Below are 14,832 nucleotides of genomic sequence, written 5' to 3'. Positions count from 1 at the left end.
GATGTCTCCAAACACTAAATCAAGGTCATTATGAAGTTTTCCTAGGTCACTGCATCAGAAACCTAAATAAATGGATAGTTCACCCAAAAATTTTAATTCACTCATTATCTACTCACCACTATGCCGATGGTAGGGTGGCTGAAGTGTTTGAGTCCACAAAACACTGAATGAGTCTCAGGGGTAAACAGCTTGGAGCCAATGTTCAGACGTAATAAAACAACAGAAAAAAGAAAAACATGCCTCCATACTGCTCGTGTGGTGTCATCCAAGTGTCCTCAAGCCACGACATTCATATTCGACTCGAAACGGCTTCATTGACACCATGTTTTAGGCCTTAAAGTCTCCTACTGGAAGTGGCGATGATAGCGGACGTAGCGATACGAACGTGTACCCCGCGCCTGCCCTTTTGCGAGAGCTCGTGTGCAAGTGTGTGGTTATCCGGTGTGTCCGTGAGGCTTAAGTGACGCCGTTTTGAGTCGAATATGAATGTCGGGTCTTGCGAACACCACACGAGCAGTATGGAGGCATGTTGTTTTTTTTCTCTAGTTTTATTACGTCTGAGAAGAGGTCACCATTGACTTCAACTGTATCGGATTGGGCTGCTACAAAGTTTACTTCTGAGACTCCAGAAGAGTTTTGTGGACTCACACACTTCACCCACCCCTCCATCAGCATAGTGGTGAGTAGATAATGAGTGCATTTAAATTTTTCAGTGAACTATCCCTTTAAATCACAGCTAAAAAATGTTAAAAAAATTTGAATATAATCTAAAATAAGTACTGAAATGTGCACAATTTTAACCAAGGGTGGGGTAATTGTTATTGTTACAATTATATATAACCCACTTTTAAAAACTTGATTTACTGTTGTTTTGAAGCTGTAACATCCTATAAACAGTATTTAATGGATCTATGTTTGGTTGACTTGCCTCCTGCTTTTGAACGTGTTGTTCAATAAAGTTGAGAAGTTAACAAAAAGTATTCAGCCAATAGGATTCCCGCGTTGCGTGTCCTCCCGTCACGTGTCAGCCGGCAGTATGGCCGCCGTCCTGTAGCCGCAGGGAGCCGCTGCTGACACACGGGAGGAAAAGTTTGGTGCAAACATGGCGGCGGTGTTTCTCCTGAGACAGTCTCTGAGCAGACTTCCTCCGGCCGCGGCCCGACAGCTGCTGCGCCGCCACTACCACACGGAGAGAGGGGTCTACGGCTACCGACCCAAACACACCGAGCACGAGCTGCACGGCGCGGCGCTCAACCAAGGTCAGTGAGGAGTTAACTGTCTTCATCACCTGAGAGGAAGAGGAGGCTGCTGCTTCCGTGTGTCTGACTGAAACACGTGTCTTTATTCTTGTTTGTTATGTCCTTTTTAATAAGCACTTTACAGTCTCATTCTTTTGTAAACGTGTCATTCATTCACTCAGATGGAGTTGTTATTGTTAATGTTGTTGTTTTGTTGTTGTTGTCACTTTGACACTGACAGCCTCTCGCTCTGTGCTCAGATCATGGTGTTGCTCGGCTGGTGGAGGCTTACAGAGCACATGGACACAAGGCTGCTAAAATCAACCCCCTACTGCCTGTTTCTGAAAGTGTCCCAGAGATCAACATGCTGAGGGGCAGCATGACAGGACCACTCAACACCTCAGGTACATAACAGCTGTGGATGGACACCTGCAGAAAACACACAACTCACAGTAGGATAATGACAATATCCACAAGTTATGTTTCCTTATACATGCAGAGGCCAAAAGGGTCAAGGGACTCAGGGGACTCTGGGGCCAGTAGTGTATGAGTGTTGTATGATAGAGGTGCTGCACATAGATGCACAATGTGTGACTGGCAAATCTGTACTGGAAAGCCTTTTGAGTGGTCATCAATATTAGAAAGGTGTGATATAAATACAGACCAAGTAAACCTATTGGAAAGCCAACTAAATAGCTTCAGAGAGAAACATAATGAGCATAAGGAGACACAAAACAACCACAAAAAGACACAAGAAGATACAAAGCAACCAGAAAGACAATAGAACCACAAAATGACACAAAACCACCACAAAATACACAAAATTACCAGAAGAAGACATAAATTGACCACAAATACAAACAAAACCACAACACAATGACACAAAGTGACCAGTAAGACACAAGAAGACACAAAGCCACCACCAATATACACTAAATGACTAAAAAATTGAACAAATTGAAAACAAAAAGACGCATTGACTCAAAATAACAACAAACGACCGAATAAACACACAAAATGACCACAAAATAAACACAAAGATGTAAAAAAAAAAAACACATAATAAATATTGAGTACACCTATTGAGTATATTGTGTATGAAAAGTAAAAGTACTCGTCCCTTTGTTATATTGATTGTATGTCGTGTCCTGGTTGTGTTTGAGTAGATGCACTTTCCAGTGCTGCTCGCCCTCTGTATTCTTCTCCCATATTTACTCGTCATGCACAGTTAGAGCCTCACGTGTTGGTGTTACCACAGCTCACTGTGTGTGTCTCTGCAGGTCTGAGGCACTTTGGAAAGGCTGAGGCTTCACTGGAGGAGCTTCAGGCCTATTTAGATGAAGCCTACTGCGGCCACCTGTCAGTGGAGACCAGCCAGCTGAGCACCCTGGAGGAGAGGGAGTGGTTCGCTGACCGCTTCGAGGAGCTCAAGAGGAAAAGTTTCTCCACGGAGGAGAGGAGGCAGCTGGCCGAGATCATGCTGGAGTCTCAGGTCGGTACAAGGACAAAGATGAGAATAAAAAAATCCATTCTCACATTTCATATTGAAGAGTCTTTTGTTTTGTTTTTTGTGGATCAGCTTCTGTCCTTTTCCTCCTACCACCTGTAGGAATTAGACCACTTCCTGGCCACCAAGTTTGCTACTGTGAAACGTTACGGAGGAGAGGGAGCAGAGAGCATGATGGGCTTTTTCTACGAGCTGTTCCACCAGTCAGCCCACTGCGGAGTCACGGACATTGTCATCGGTATGCCCCACAGAGGCCGACTGAACCTCCTGATAGGCCTGCTGAAGTTCCCACCTGAGGTTAGACACTCCCATACAGTACTGTAACCGGCAGCACACGTACAGTGGCAAGAAAAAGTAATCGAGGCTTTTAAAATGATCTGTATTTATGTATAAATGAGTCAGATCTACATCTAAGTTTCACTTATGAACAAACACAATGTATTTTAATCAAGACCATTGATATAGATATATAGATATATATAGATGGAAGACGCGTCTCCACGTCCTCTCAATATGCGGTGGGTTGAAGACGCTTCTTTTTGTTTTTGTTCTCAAGAATAATAACGGAAGACTGGATCAATAATTGTTGATTAGCATGAAGCTGGAAAGGTTAATGCATTGATCTTAAAGAGTGCAGGTACTCATCTGTCAGACAATATGTCTGTACATAGAGAGGCCGGCTGAGATCACTGAGTTTATAAAAGCACATGGTGGTTGTCATACTTTGACTCAGATAAAGATCAGGTCAGATTTTATGGTTAATTAATTCAGAAAACCATTAAAATCCCACAGGGTTCCCATTCTTCCTCTTGCCACTGTAAACACGTCACAGTTCGCAGCTAAAGAGTAAACACGGGTGTGATAACGTCAAACAACAAACTTCTTCCACCCCTTTTATCTCTCCAGCTCATGTTCCGTAAGATGCGTGGCCTCAGCGAGTTCCCCGACAGCTCGCCGGCCATTGGCGACGTGCTCTCCCACCTCACCTCCTCGGTGGAGTTGGATTTCGGAGCTGGACACCCTCTTCACGTGACCATGCTGCCCAACCCTTCTCACCTCGAGGCCATTAACCCGGTGGCTCAGGGCAAAACCCGAGCCAGGCAGCAGCTCAGGAAAGAGGGCGACTACTCCCCGGAAGACAGCGCCCAGCCAGGGGACCAAGTCATCTGTCTGCAGGTACCTGGTCACAACAGCCAATACACACCCACAAGAAGGTGAAGAGTTCTTACTGATCTGTTGTCTGAAACCATGGATCAGGGTTGATCCTATGATCCTACGCTGCTCCATGATGTCATCAAACTAGGTGTTTTGTTAATGTTTTAAATGAGAGACCCCTAGTGGCTGAAGTTACATACTGTAGCTTTCAATGGTATCAAACATGAATCATCATTTTTGTTTATCAAGATCCAGGATATTTCATAACCTTTTGACAACAGTGAAAAAACCTTTTCCCTTTTGAATGGAAAAAGAAATGCACATGTATCCCAACATCACTCCACTATTTTGATGTAGATAAAGATGCTGTGTAGAAAGTTTGTATTTGTGGAGCTCACATGAAATAGGGGGAGATAGATGTGGTTGTGGGACTAGATCCAACAGAGATTCCTGGATTGACACAAATCGTGAATGTTGCAATTGGAAGGTCGTAACTTGAGACCACCAGGAGGCCCACACACATCTTCTGTTGCAGTACACTCCCTCTTGTGATAACCATCTTTTTCCAGCAAATAAACTGATATTCTCTTTAAACACAACTAATCAAATGCAACAGCTGTGAAATATAATTTGAGTCAAAACAACCTATACCTTTCTCGAGCTGTGAACCTCCTACATGACGGCAGTTGAAAGCTTTCTTTATTTCCCACTCCTGATCCAGGGTTCATCTCTGAGTGTAACAACAGACCTCCTTGAACATACTACAGACGTTAAGATTCTCTGTTTCACATTGTTTTATGGCTGAATTAGCACAAATGTAAAGCAGTGGGAGACTTGTGCAAAGCAAGGAACTGTTAAAGACGTTTTCATCAGACTTCCTGTATAATTAAAAGTTGAATTAAAACTTTGAGACCATCTCTGTTGTTCTCTTTTTACAGGTCCACGGCGACGGCTCTGTCTCTGGTCAAGGGATCGTTACAGAAACCTTGACCCTCTCCAACCTGCCTCACTACAGAGTCGGTGGGAGCATCCACCTCATAGTGAACAACCAAGTGGGTTTCACCACTCCATCAGAAAGAGGGAGATCATCTATGTACTGTAGTGATGTCGGTCAGTGACACAGATTCAGTATTCATTAATTATTATTATTATTATTATTTATACACTATTTCTGTGGTTGTCAAATATTATGACATCTCTTTTAAATGTCATGTCACAAGTTTTCGATCTTGGAAGCATCTTACAATCGCAGAATTGTATTTGTATCCCAGGTAAGATGGTGAACTGTGCTGTGATCCATGTAAACGGAGATGATGCAGAGGAGGTGCTGCGAGCCACTCGGCTGGCTGTCGAGTACCAGCGGCGTTACAGGAAAGATGTGATCCTGGACCTCATCTGCTACCGTCAGTGGGGCCACAACGAGCTGGACGAGCCGTTCTTCACCAACCCAGCCATATACAAGATCATCCGGTAAGGTCAATTTCAATTTACCTTCTTTACTTTGCATTATAACTCATTTTAAAAAATGTGTGTAACATACACTGTATTTCTCAGGAGTGGAAAGTTGATCAGGGACTTTTTTTTACACTTCTCATTAAGAGATCTTTAACTTGGGGGTTTGCTCCATTGCTGCGGTGTTCTTGGAATATTATTGGGTAACTGTTGCTTTATTGCAGCTCCCGTAAGAGCATCCCTGACTCCTACTCAGACAAACTGATCTCCGAAGGTCTGATGACCGAAGCCGAGCGCGACCAGATCAAATCAAAGCTCTACGGCATGCTGAACGACAAGCTGGCCAACACGACCCTGTACAGCCCCTCGCCCACCAACCTGCAGGGCCGCTGGGGAGATCTGGTCGAGCCCCAGGAGAGAGTCACCACCTGGGACACGGGCGTCCCCATTCCTCTGCTGCAGTTTGTTGGAGCAAAATCAGTGACCATCTCCGAGCCAATCCAGCTGCACAGTCACCTGGGAAAGACCCACGCACAGGTAAGGCTGTGGTCTCTTTCATATCTGTTGGGTTGTGCTGCTGATGTTGCAGCAGCTGGATGATGCTGGGCTGCTCCTTTTGTGAACTCAGGCTCGGTTGCACAAGTTGGAAGAGGGCACCAAACTGGACTGGTCCACAGCGGAGGCCCTGGCGTTTGGATCTCTCCTCAGTCAAGGTAAGTGTCGAGCAGAAAATAACATCAGATCAAATGAATGAATCATTGAATTTTTATTGCTGGCATTCAACTGATTTCTCTATGTGTTGTTGCTGCAGGTTTTAACATTCGAATCAGTGGGCAGGATGTTGGAAGAGGCACATTCAGTCAGCGTCATGCCATGGTGGTGTGTCAGGAGACCAATGACATGTACATCCCTCTCAATCACATCAGTCCTCAGCAGACTGCTTTCCTGGAGGTAACACTCTTACCCTCTAAATAATGTGTATTTAACACAATATTCTCTAAGTATAACTTTCTTAAATTACCTTTACATACATCTATTGGAGATGTTCCGATACCATTTTCCCCTTCTCGAAACAGACTACATGGATCCCTGTATGGAAGTTATTATTGCTTGTTTGGCCTGACTAAGGTTTAACCCTTTGAAAACTATATATACAGAGAATGAATGGCATATAGCTACTTTTATTATATAGTTTGAACACAAATAAATAGTCCTGGAAAACACAACAATCACTTCCTTTCAATAGCTTGAGACTAAATACTTGCATTCAGTACTTGTATCTATTTTACTTGTTTGACCTTCCACAGAAATATTGCCAAATGGCTGACATTTTAGCTAGCTCTGTCTAAAGCTACACTGCCAGAAATCACTTCTTCCTCACCGCTCTTAAAACAGTACTTAACCGTGGCAGTACAATGCGACTGTTGTTTTGTAGCAGCGAAGAATAGCTAGTGATTTCTCGGAAATGAAAACCGCAGCTTTATCTGGGTGAAACCAATATACTGTAAAGATGTGGTATCTGATTGGTACTTAGATTTGTGTACTCGCAGATGCCCAACCCGGTATTTTCAGCAGTATTTGAGGCATTTCTGCATCTGGTATCGTAATCAGAACATCTCTAACATCTATGATAAGAGTGCTTCCTTTCAAGTAGCATATTGTGGTGTTTTGTGTATCGTCAGGTGTGCAACAGCCCTCTGTCTGAGGAGGCGGTGCTCGGGTTTGAATATGGTATGAGCATCGCACAACCAAAGCTTCTTCCAATCTGGGAGGCTCAGTTTGGAGATTTCTTCAACGGAGCACAGATCATCTTTGACACGTTCATCTCTGGAGGTAAACCTCTGACCATTCTCACACATCTAGTATTAAACTCACATTGTCTAACATCTTAGAAGCATTTAGAATCTTCATACATTTGAAACTATGTCCCCAGGTGAAGCAAAATGGCTGCTGCAGTGTGGGATGGTGATCCTGCTGCCTCACGGCTACGATGGAGCCGGACCAGAACACTCGTCCTGCCATATGGAGCGCTTCCTCCAGGTCTGTGGAAGTGTCATTCTGCCTCCATCTCATATTGAGTAACTATTGAGTAATATTCTGTGTTCACATTAACATCCAAATATCAAATCTTTTGTTTTATTTATATTGGTCAAAATCACAATTTGCCTTTTAGGGCTCAACAATCTGTACAAGGTTCTACATTATCTGTCCAGAAACTCTCGACTAGGATGAGGAAGAATTAACAAAAAACTAAACATTTATGAAATATGAATTATTGAAACCAAACAAACTTGGATGCCTCACATTAACCACAGTATGTCAACCCCACATTTTATGGATACTGTGCTACTGTGAAGGACAATTTCACAATTTGTCAGGTGTGTCTGAAAACGTCAGTCAGGTCAGGTGCTTAGTGTCTTCTCTCCTCTGGCCCACTGGCCATCAACAGATCATCATGCATAATGTGCTTTGAATTGAAGTGACGGTGATAAAATCCACAGTCGTCCTTCAGTGCAAAATACATGCAACAGTTTGACTGCAGATAATCTGAGGCTTCAGCTGATAAATCGAGTGTATCTGCTAAAATTCAATAGTGATGTGATGAGGGACAAAATCTGTAGCTTTGTTCAACACTGTGTTGAATAAATGAGGATAATATGCAGCTTCAGGAGCCTGGTTTAGACAAATCGAGCAGATCTCTGCCACAGCTAGTCTTTTTCCCTCTTTGTGTTTCTTTGTTGAGCTGCAGTAGAAAGATGTTAAATGAGGAGGGAACATTTTAGTGAAAAGGCTTAAGCTGTGGACAATTATCTGCCTGATCTCTTTGACCCAGATGGCCTCATATTATTATATTATCCTCACAATAATGGGAAAAAAAATGTGAAACCTATTTTTGAAGCTGAAATTCCATGGATCTGTGTTCCTTGGTATAAATATTACACTGTGTCCATGTGCTGGTGTGAAGATCTAAATCAGAAAACATGCACCTGTGTATTTGGAATGAGAAATTATATTTAAGAGTCATAATTCAATTTAAAAAGGGTAATTTTAGTCCAGGTCTCCTCTCTTCAGAAATGCAGTGCAGCTCAGATCGTGTTATATACAGGAGTCTAAGCAGGTATAATCAAGAGCAAGTAATGGAGATAATGGGTCTTGATTGGCCACCAGACAAAAGACATCACACGTAGGTTGTGTCCAATTGCACTTCCACCTCCATTTCTTCACTACTGTCACTACAGTGGACACGGTCTTTTACTCTGAAGCGAACAGTAATTTGAGATTTCAGACACTTGTGAATCATCGTCATTTTGTGTCATTACTCAGATGAGGTGTCCCCACAGTGGCCATTTTTGAATCTATAAAATGTGATGCTTGATTTCCTATTGTGGGAGTGTTAATAGTGTACACACCACGGCAACTGTGCTTGTTACTGCATTATGGACATTTTTGTGGACACTAGAGAGCATACATTTCACACAAAAATAGAGTGCACTAATACTCTTAGTGGGTCTTTTTATTAGTTACACCTGCACAATAATAATATAATAATAACTTTATATAGCACCTTTAGAATAAATAAACAGGGTTTACAAAGTGCTTTGACAGACAAAGCAGACACAGGAAACTCAAAAAATACATTCACACCAATAAAAGCAGTTAAACAAAAGCAATAAGAGGACAGGATAATTTAAAAGAACATACAACTAAAAAGAATAGGAACAATAAAAAGAAGACGACATTACCGAAAACCAAATGAGACTTAAGCCTTGACTTTGAAACGACCGTCTGAGGATCTAAGGCTGCGAGTTGGTTCATCAGGGGTCAACATATCTGCTAATGTAGTTTAAGGCCAGCGAGCTTTAAAAGTGATTGGTAAAATATGAAAGTGAACAGCGAGCCAGTGGAGAGAAGCCAGGATTTGGATGATGAAAACCAGTAAGAAGTGGAGCTGCTGCGTTCTGAACTACAAACACTAAAAGCACATCACCAACAATGATCTCAGTGTTGAAAGGTATAATCAACATTTCTATGATGGTGCCAAAAAACAAATAATTTTAGGTTATTATAAAAGTAGACATTTTCCATAATACATCAACATACAGATCCTGTAATTGAAAATTACAGATTCATGCACAATTAGAGCAAGTAGACAGGCAAATCAGGAAATGTTGGATAACAGTCTGTTATTACCATCTTCACCAAGATATTTTCAGGAGGGAGGACCACCAGTCCGTTTGTTGAGTGATGAGGGGGAATGTCAACATCCTATAGTTATTGCAGGTTCTGCAGTTTATTTTTAAAAACTGAATGGCATTGAAAATAGCAGCGCTCCCTCACAGACACACACACCGTCTTTCACAGTCCAGATCAACAAGACCACCGCCCCTGGTAAAAATGATCACCGTCTGGGGAGGTTTATTCAGAAAACTAATTCCCACTTTTATTACTGACCAACACACAGTACCGGATTTTGAAGGAATGTTTATATTAATATTTTAGTGCAGATTTGAAGGCACGACTCTGTCTCTGCTGTTACATGTTAACTGACAGGAAGGTGTTTACATGAGTCTCTGTTGCTGAATCTCATTACATTCATCCCCTGAGACCCCAGATTTACAAGACTGGATGTTTCTTAATCTGCTTTGTACCAGCAGCAGTCACATGTTGGTGTTACACATTACCTGAATTGTAACTCATCCTCTCTTGTACTTTAGTTGTGTGACAGTAAAATGGAGGGTGTGGACAGCGACACCGTGAACATGGCCGTGGTCAACCCCACCACTCCCGCTCAGTACTTCCACCTGCTGAGGCGACAGATGATCCGGAACTTCCGCAAACCTCTCATTGTCGTTGGACCCAAGACACTGCTGAGATTTTCTGTGAGCGTGGAAACCACCGTGAAGAGCATGTTCAACATTTTGTCTCCTACTTCTTTTATTGTTGAAGTGGGTGAACTGTGTATTTTCATTTAACAGGGGGCCGTGTCCAGTCTGACCGAACTGGCACCGGGAACATCTTTCAGACCAGTGATCGGTGACACTTCAGCCTCTGCAGAAAGGTACATTTTTAATAACTGCACAAACTTCAAGGACTCGGCTAAAAATTATTTTTTTCAAATGGTCTTTGATATGTGATTTAAGGTACTTACCTAAGTTAAGATCAGTAAGAGGTCAAAGCTGACAATTGCAGCAGGAATTAGAATGTCTCTTACACCCACTAAGGCCCAACAGTCGCCTTATGTAACCACATTTAAATTCAGTAGATCTTGATTTTTATTTGGATCTGCACCAAATTGCACACACTCATAAATATCAGCCTAAACATGTCTGATTATTTTCAGAAGATCAAGAAAAATCGCACAATGTTACAGATAGTGAAAGAATAAATCCTAGATCCACACTAAAATTGAAAGGGTTTTTCCCTGATCCGTAACGCATGCTTCCATCGATTCTCGTGGAATGCCATCCTGTAATTTATGTGTAATGCTGCTGACTAACAGATGCATTAACAGCTGCTGAAGAAAGCATAACCTTCTTCATCCATGTGCATCACCTCCACAGCTACAACACCATGACAATTAACAATGTCAACTATCAGTAGGTGAGAACATGTTTCAGCTTTTTGGCCCTGAATCGTTATAATTCGATTAACTTAGTGGATCTCGTAACTGTTTATTAGTCTTAACGGTTCAGACCGCTCTGCTGATGAAGACAATGTGGTGACATTCATAAACAGGAAGTTTCCTCTGCAGCAGTGAACACAATACACAGTCGCCTAATACTGTTCTGCTGCATCCTAAGCTCACCTGGACTATTATAAGTCTCTACCTTACTGTGGCTGGCAGCGGTATCATCCAGGTAATCCTCTCTCCAAAACTCAAGTGATATCCACTTCCTGCCGGTCACCCACAAGGTCACCGTCCTCAAACATGAATTAAACTGGGGCTCGAGGATTTTGACTATTTGTTGTTTGACACGGATGCAATAAACCTATGTTGTCTAATCCCCCTCAGTGTCCAGAGGGTGGTGCTGTGCTCAGGGAAGCATTACTACGCCCTGCTGAAACAGAGGGCGGCATCAGCAGCAAACCAGAACACAGCGCTGGTCCGTGTGGAGGAGCTGTGTCCGTTCCCACTGGGGGCTCTGCAGCAGGAGCTCAACAAGTACCCCAACGCCAAAGGTAGAGCTACCTCGCACTGAGCAATACACAGACCTGCTGTCTGACTCACAGAGCTCCACCTTCACACCAGCACACATAGTCAGTATACATGCACCTTTACTCCAGCAGTTTGCTTTGACACAACACTTCTCTAGTTCATTTCTGTAGGTTTTGTTATGGTTTCGCTGCTATCTAATTTAGGTTTCAGGCAGCTATGGGTTAAGAGGGAGAGCGGGTCGTTGACCGACCAGGATGTTGGTGGTTCAATCCCTATCTCCTCTAGTCCACATGTTAAGAACCACAATGTCGTAACAGTTGTGTCATCAGTGTGTGAATAAAATGATTTTTAAAAAAAACACAGCATGCAGAAGTGCTGTGTTAATGGGGGAAAGTGACTTGTGGTGTAAAGCCCTTTGAGTGGTTGTTGAGACTAGAAAAGCTCTAAATAAATACAGTCCATTTATAACAAGTAAGCCCAGGCTTCAGTGTGTGGAGACAGAAACATTTGAGTGTAGCTTCACCTGAGTGATATGATACCATTTTGGACGTCACTTAACCATTATTTAGTTCTTTATATAAAACTAAAGAATCTAAGTGACATTTAAAAGACAGGGGGAAAGAAATTGTTTAATTTAAAGAAAAAAAAACACAAAGCACCAAATAGTAAAAGAGAAATAAGTGTGAACAGAATTAGGATACAAATCTGATGTAGAAGTTTGTTCCGAATATAAATGTAAAGCAGAGAAACAGATTTTTCATGATGGGGTTTATTCCCTCCCCCTTTTTTGGAGAAATCTACAGATATTATTTTAGACGCTTGTCTTTTAATTCTCATTTTTCATTATCTTGAAATCCTAAAATATGTTTTGAATCCAGAACAGAGCCAAAGTGATCAATCACCTTTGAGGAATTATTCTTCAGTATCTTGTTATGAACTGAGAGGAATTTCTGTCTCTTGCTTTTGCCAGCTACAGTTGAGTGTCAGGCAGAAAACCAATTACAAGCAGCTACACAACTAAGTCACACTAAGTTTAATGGCATTTAGGAGAATGTGGCAACTTCAATAGAAAACCACAGTCACCACTATCATTGTGACGAGTCTGGAAGAGGACATTAAATAACCAGAAATACTGGTAGATCATTGTAAGTGACATCTAAACATCTAAAGTATGAGCCAAACTGGTATTAACTGCAGGACGAGTGCTTCTGCTGCTGTACCAGTTATCAGTGGCTGAGTGAGTTTCAGGCCAGACACTTGTTTTGCAGCACATTCCAAGCTTGATGAACCACTGCCATCAACATCCTTCTCTTCTTCACCCACTAATCTTTGTCATTTCTGGGTTCTTTACTGTAGTTTTCTCTTCTAATGAACTCACCACAACCACTCTCCATTAGAAGAGGAGGATGCATTTACAGGCAGTTTTCACAAATCCTGAAACAAGTCCCCTCTGGACCTACCACATGTCTGTCTGGGTTTTACAAGGAAGTAGTTTCTATTTGTGTTGATCAAAATGTTATAATGCTCATCTGAGTCATGTGCTCACAGCAGTTAAGCTTTTAAAACACAAACAGTAGTGAGGGATGTTGAGACTTTTTTTAATGCAGATTTAGCTTCTTGAGTAAAATACAAGCTGTCAGACATGAAGCAGGTTGTGAAGATGTTTGTAAACCCAACTCCGAGCTGAAACGCCAAAATGTCTTTTCTGATTTATTTTTATTAGATGTTTTTATTGACAGTTGATTACCCTAAAAAAGATTGAAGATGAAAGCAACTTAAAAGAGTGTTCTAAAAGTGTTCCTGAATTTGTTTATTTTCTGAAAACCTTTGCTTAAGGTTTTACTTCAGCTTACATTGTTCTCCGATCAGGAAAAATGAAATGTATTCAACATATCACTACATGTTTGGTCTGATCTCCTTCTGTAAAACAGTGAATCACCTCCTTGTTTACTGTGTATTATAATCAGTTTTCCCTTTGTTTCTCCACAGAGTTTGTTTGGAGTCAGGAGGAGCCTCAGAACATGGGCCCCTGGTCTTTTGTGGCTCCCAGGTTTGAGAATCAGCTGGCCTGCAAGGTGAGCAGAGTTTGGAATAACACAATCAACATTGTAAAGCCTGATGGTTTGTAAACAAACCGTGTGTAATAAACTCACAGCTCTTACTCCTCTATCCTTCTCAGCTCCGGTTAGTGAGCCGGCCCGCTCTGCCTGCACCTGCTGTCGGCATCGGGACCCTGCATCACCAGCAGCAGGAGGCCATCCTCACCGCTACCTTCTCCTAAGACTGGGAGCTAAAACAACCAGTACACAAGCTTCAGTACCACACTACACCACACTACTGCTGTGGTTTTTCCGCTTTCATCACCAAATGCATGAAGCTGCTGCACGGCAGATACATCGGACTGTTCGAAAATGTGAATGGCTGTGAAACTAATTGGTCAATAATTTAAGGAACAAATCAAAGTGTTAGAGAGAGGAAGTTTTTGGATTGTTCTATTTGTACACGTAGTCAAACAAAATTTTTAATTGTTGTGGTTTGAAGGCAAGGCCTATTTTCTGTTTACTTCTTTTCCCCTTTCTCTCATTTAACTTGACAGTTTCCTTTATTTGTCCAAAATGTAAGACTCTATGGTAAGAAGAAACACACCTGCTAACTAAGTTTGGATCTGAATCAAGGCCTTGTAGTAAACACACATTTAGCCGACCATGGAGTTTGTAGCACTGGGGATTGTTGTATCGTGCCCGTGTCAAACCTGTAACACCTCAGGAATCTAAACCATTGAATTGTGTCATGCATCTTAGCTTGAGTTGTTAATTTTTTTACTGTTCTGAACAGAAAGATATGAGTGTGACTTGGTAGACATCTCAGAGCATTACCCTTAAACTATTTATATAAGAATGGCAGTATTTTAACTGGATTAAATACTTCAGGAGATGAAATGTTTCTAAAAATAACAAGAAGATTTGTTACCCCTGTGGTTGTTAAATGTTTATTCTATCATGAATTAACATTTGTACATTTTATGGTACAAATTTGGGCTAAGAGGTACTTGATTATTTAAATTATTTAATCACAGTTGAAAGCGGGACTTGAGTTCAAAGTACTGGCATTAAAGGGCTAATGTAAATATACTAAAACAGAATGATCAAATGGAAATATTTTTCAATAAATCTATTTTCATGTTTGTGCATTGTGCTTGAGTTATTTTTGTCTCCACCAGTCTCATAAACCCTTGACCTGAAATAACCGCATATAGTTACAATCGGGGACATACTGAGGGATCAGGGGTGGGAAGTATATGTACTGAAATACTGCAGTTAAAT

The 14,832-nt window shown here is 41.7% G+C and overlaps 1 protein-coding gene across 1 annotated transcript; it reads left to right on the top strand.

Moving 5' to 3' along the window:
* Positions 1-1,019: 1,019 nt before the first annotated feature.
* dhtkd1 (dehydrogenase E1 and transketolase domain containing 1) lies at positions 1,020-14,693 on the top strand. The gene is made up of 17 exons (XM_034589329.1): positions 1,020-1,259; positions 1,499-1,642; positions 2,519-2,730; positions 2,848-3,042; positions 3,652-3,921; positions 4,839-5,010; positions 5,172-5,370; positions 5,577-5,889; positions 5,981-6,065; positions 6,164-6,303; positions 7,035-7,185; positions 7,286-7,392; positions 10,068-10,232; positions 10,329-10,411; positions 11,366-11,532; positions 13,499-13,584; positions 13,689-14,693. The coding sequence occupies exons 1-17, from the start codon at positions 1,103-1,105 to the stop codon at positions 13,788-13,790; spliced, it is 2,748 nt and encodes a 915-aa protein (XP_034445220.1). The 5' UTR covers positions 1,020-1,102; the 3' UTR covers positions 13,791-14,693.
* Positions 14,694-14,832: the final 139 nt, after the last annotated feature.

The sequence above is a fragment of the Hippoglossus hippoglossus genome, chromosome 6 (genome assembly GCF_009819705.1).
Source record: "Hippoglossus hippoglossus isolate fHipHip1 chromosome 6, fHipHip1.pri, whole genome shotgun sequence".
Classification (NCBI taxonomy): Eukaryota; Metazoa; Chordata; class Actinopteri; order Pleuronectiformes; family Pleuronectidae; genus Hippoglossus; species Hippoglossus hippoglossus.
This window is presented reverse-complemented; position numbering and strand designations above follow the sequence as displayed.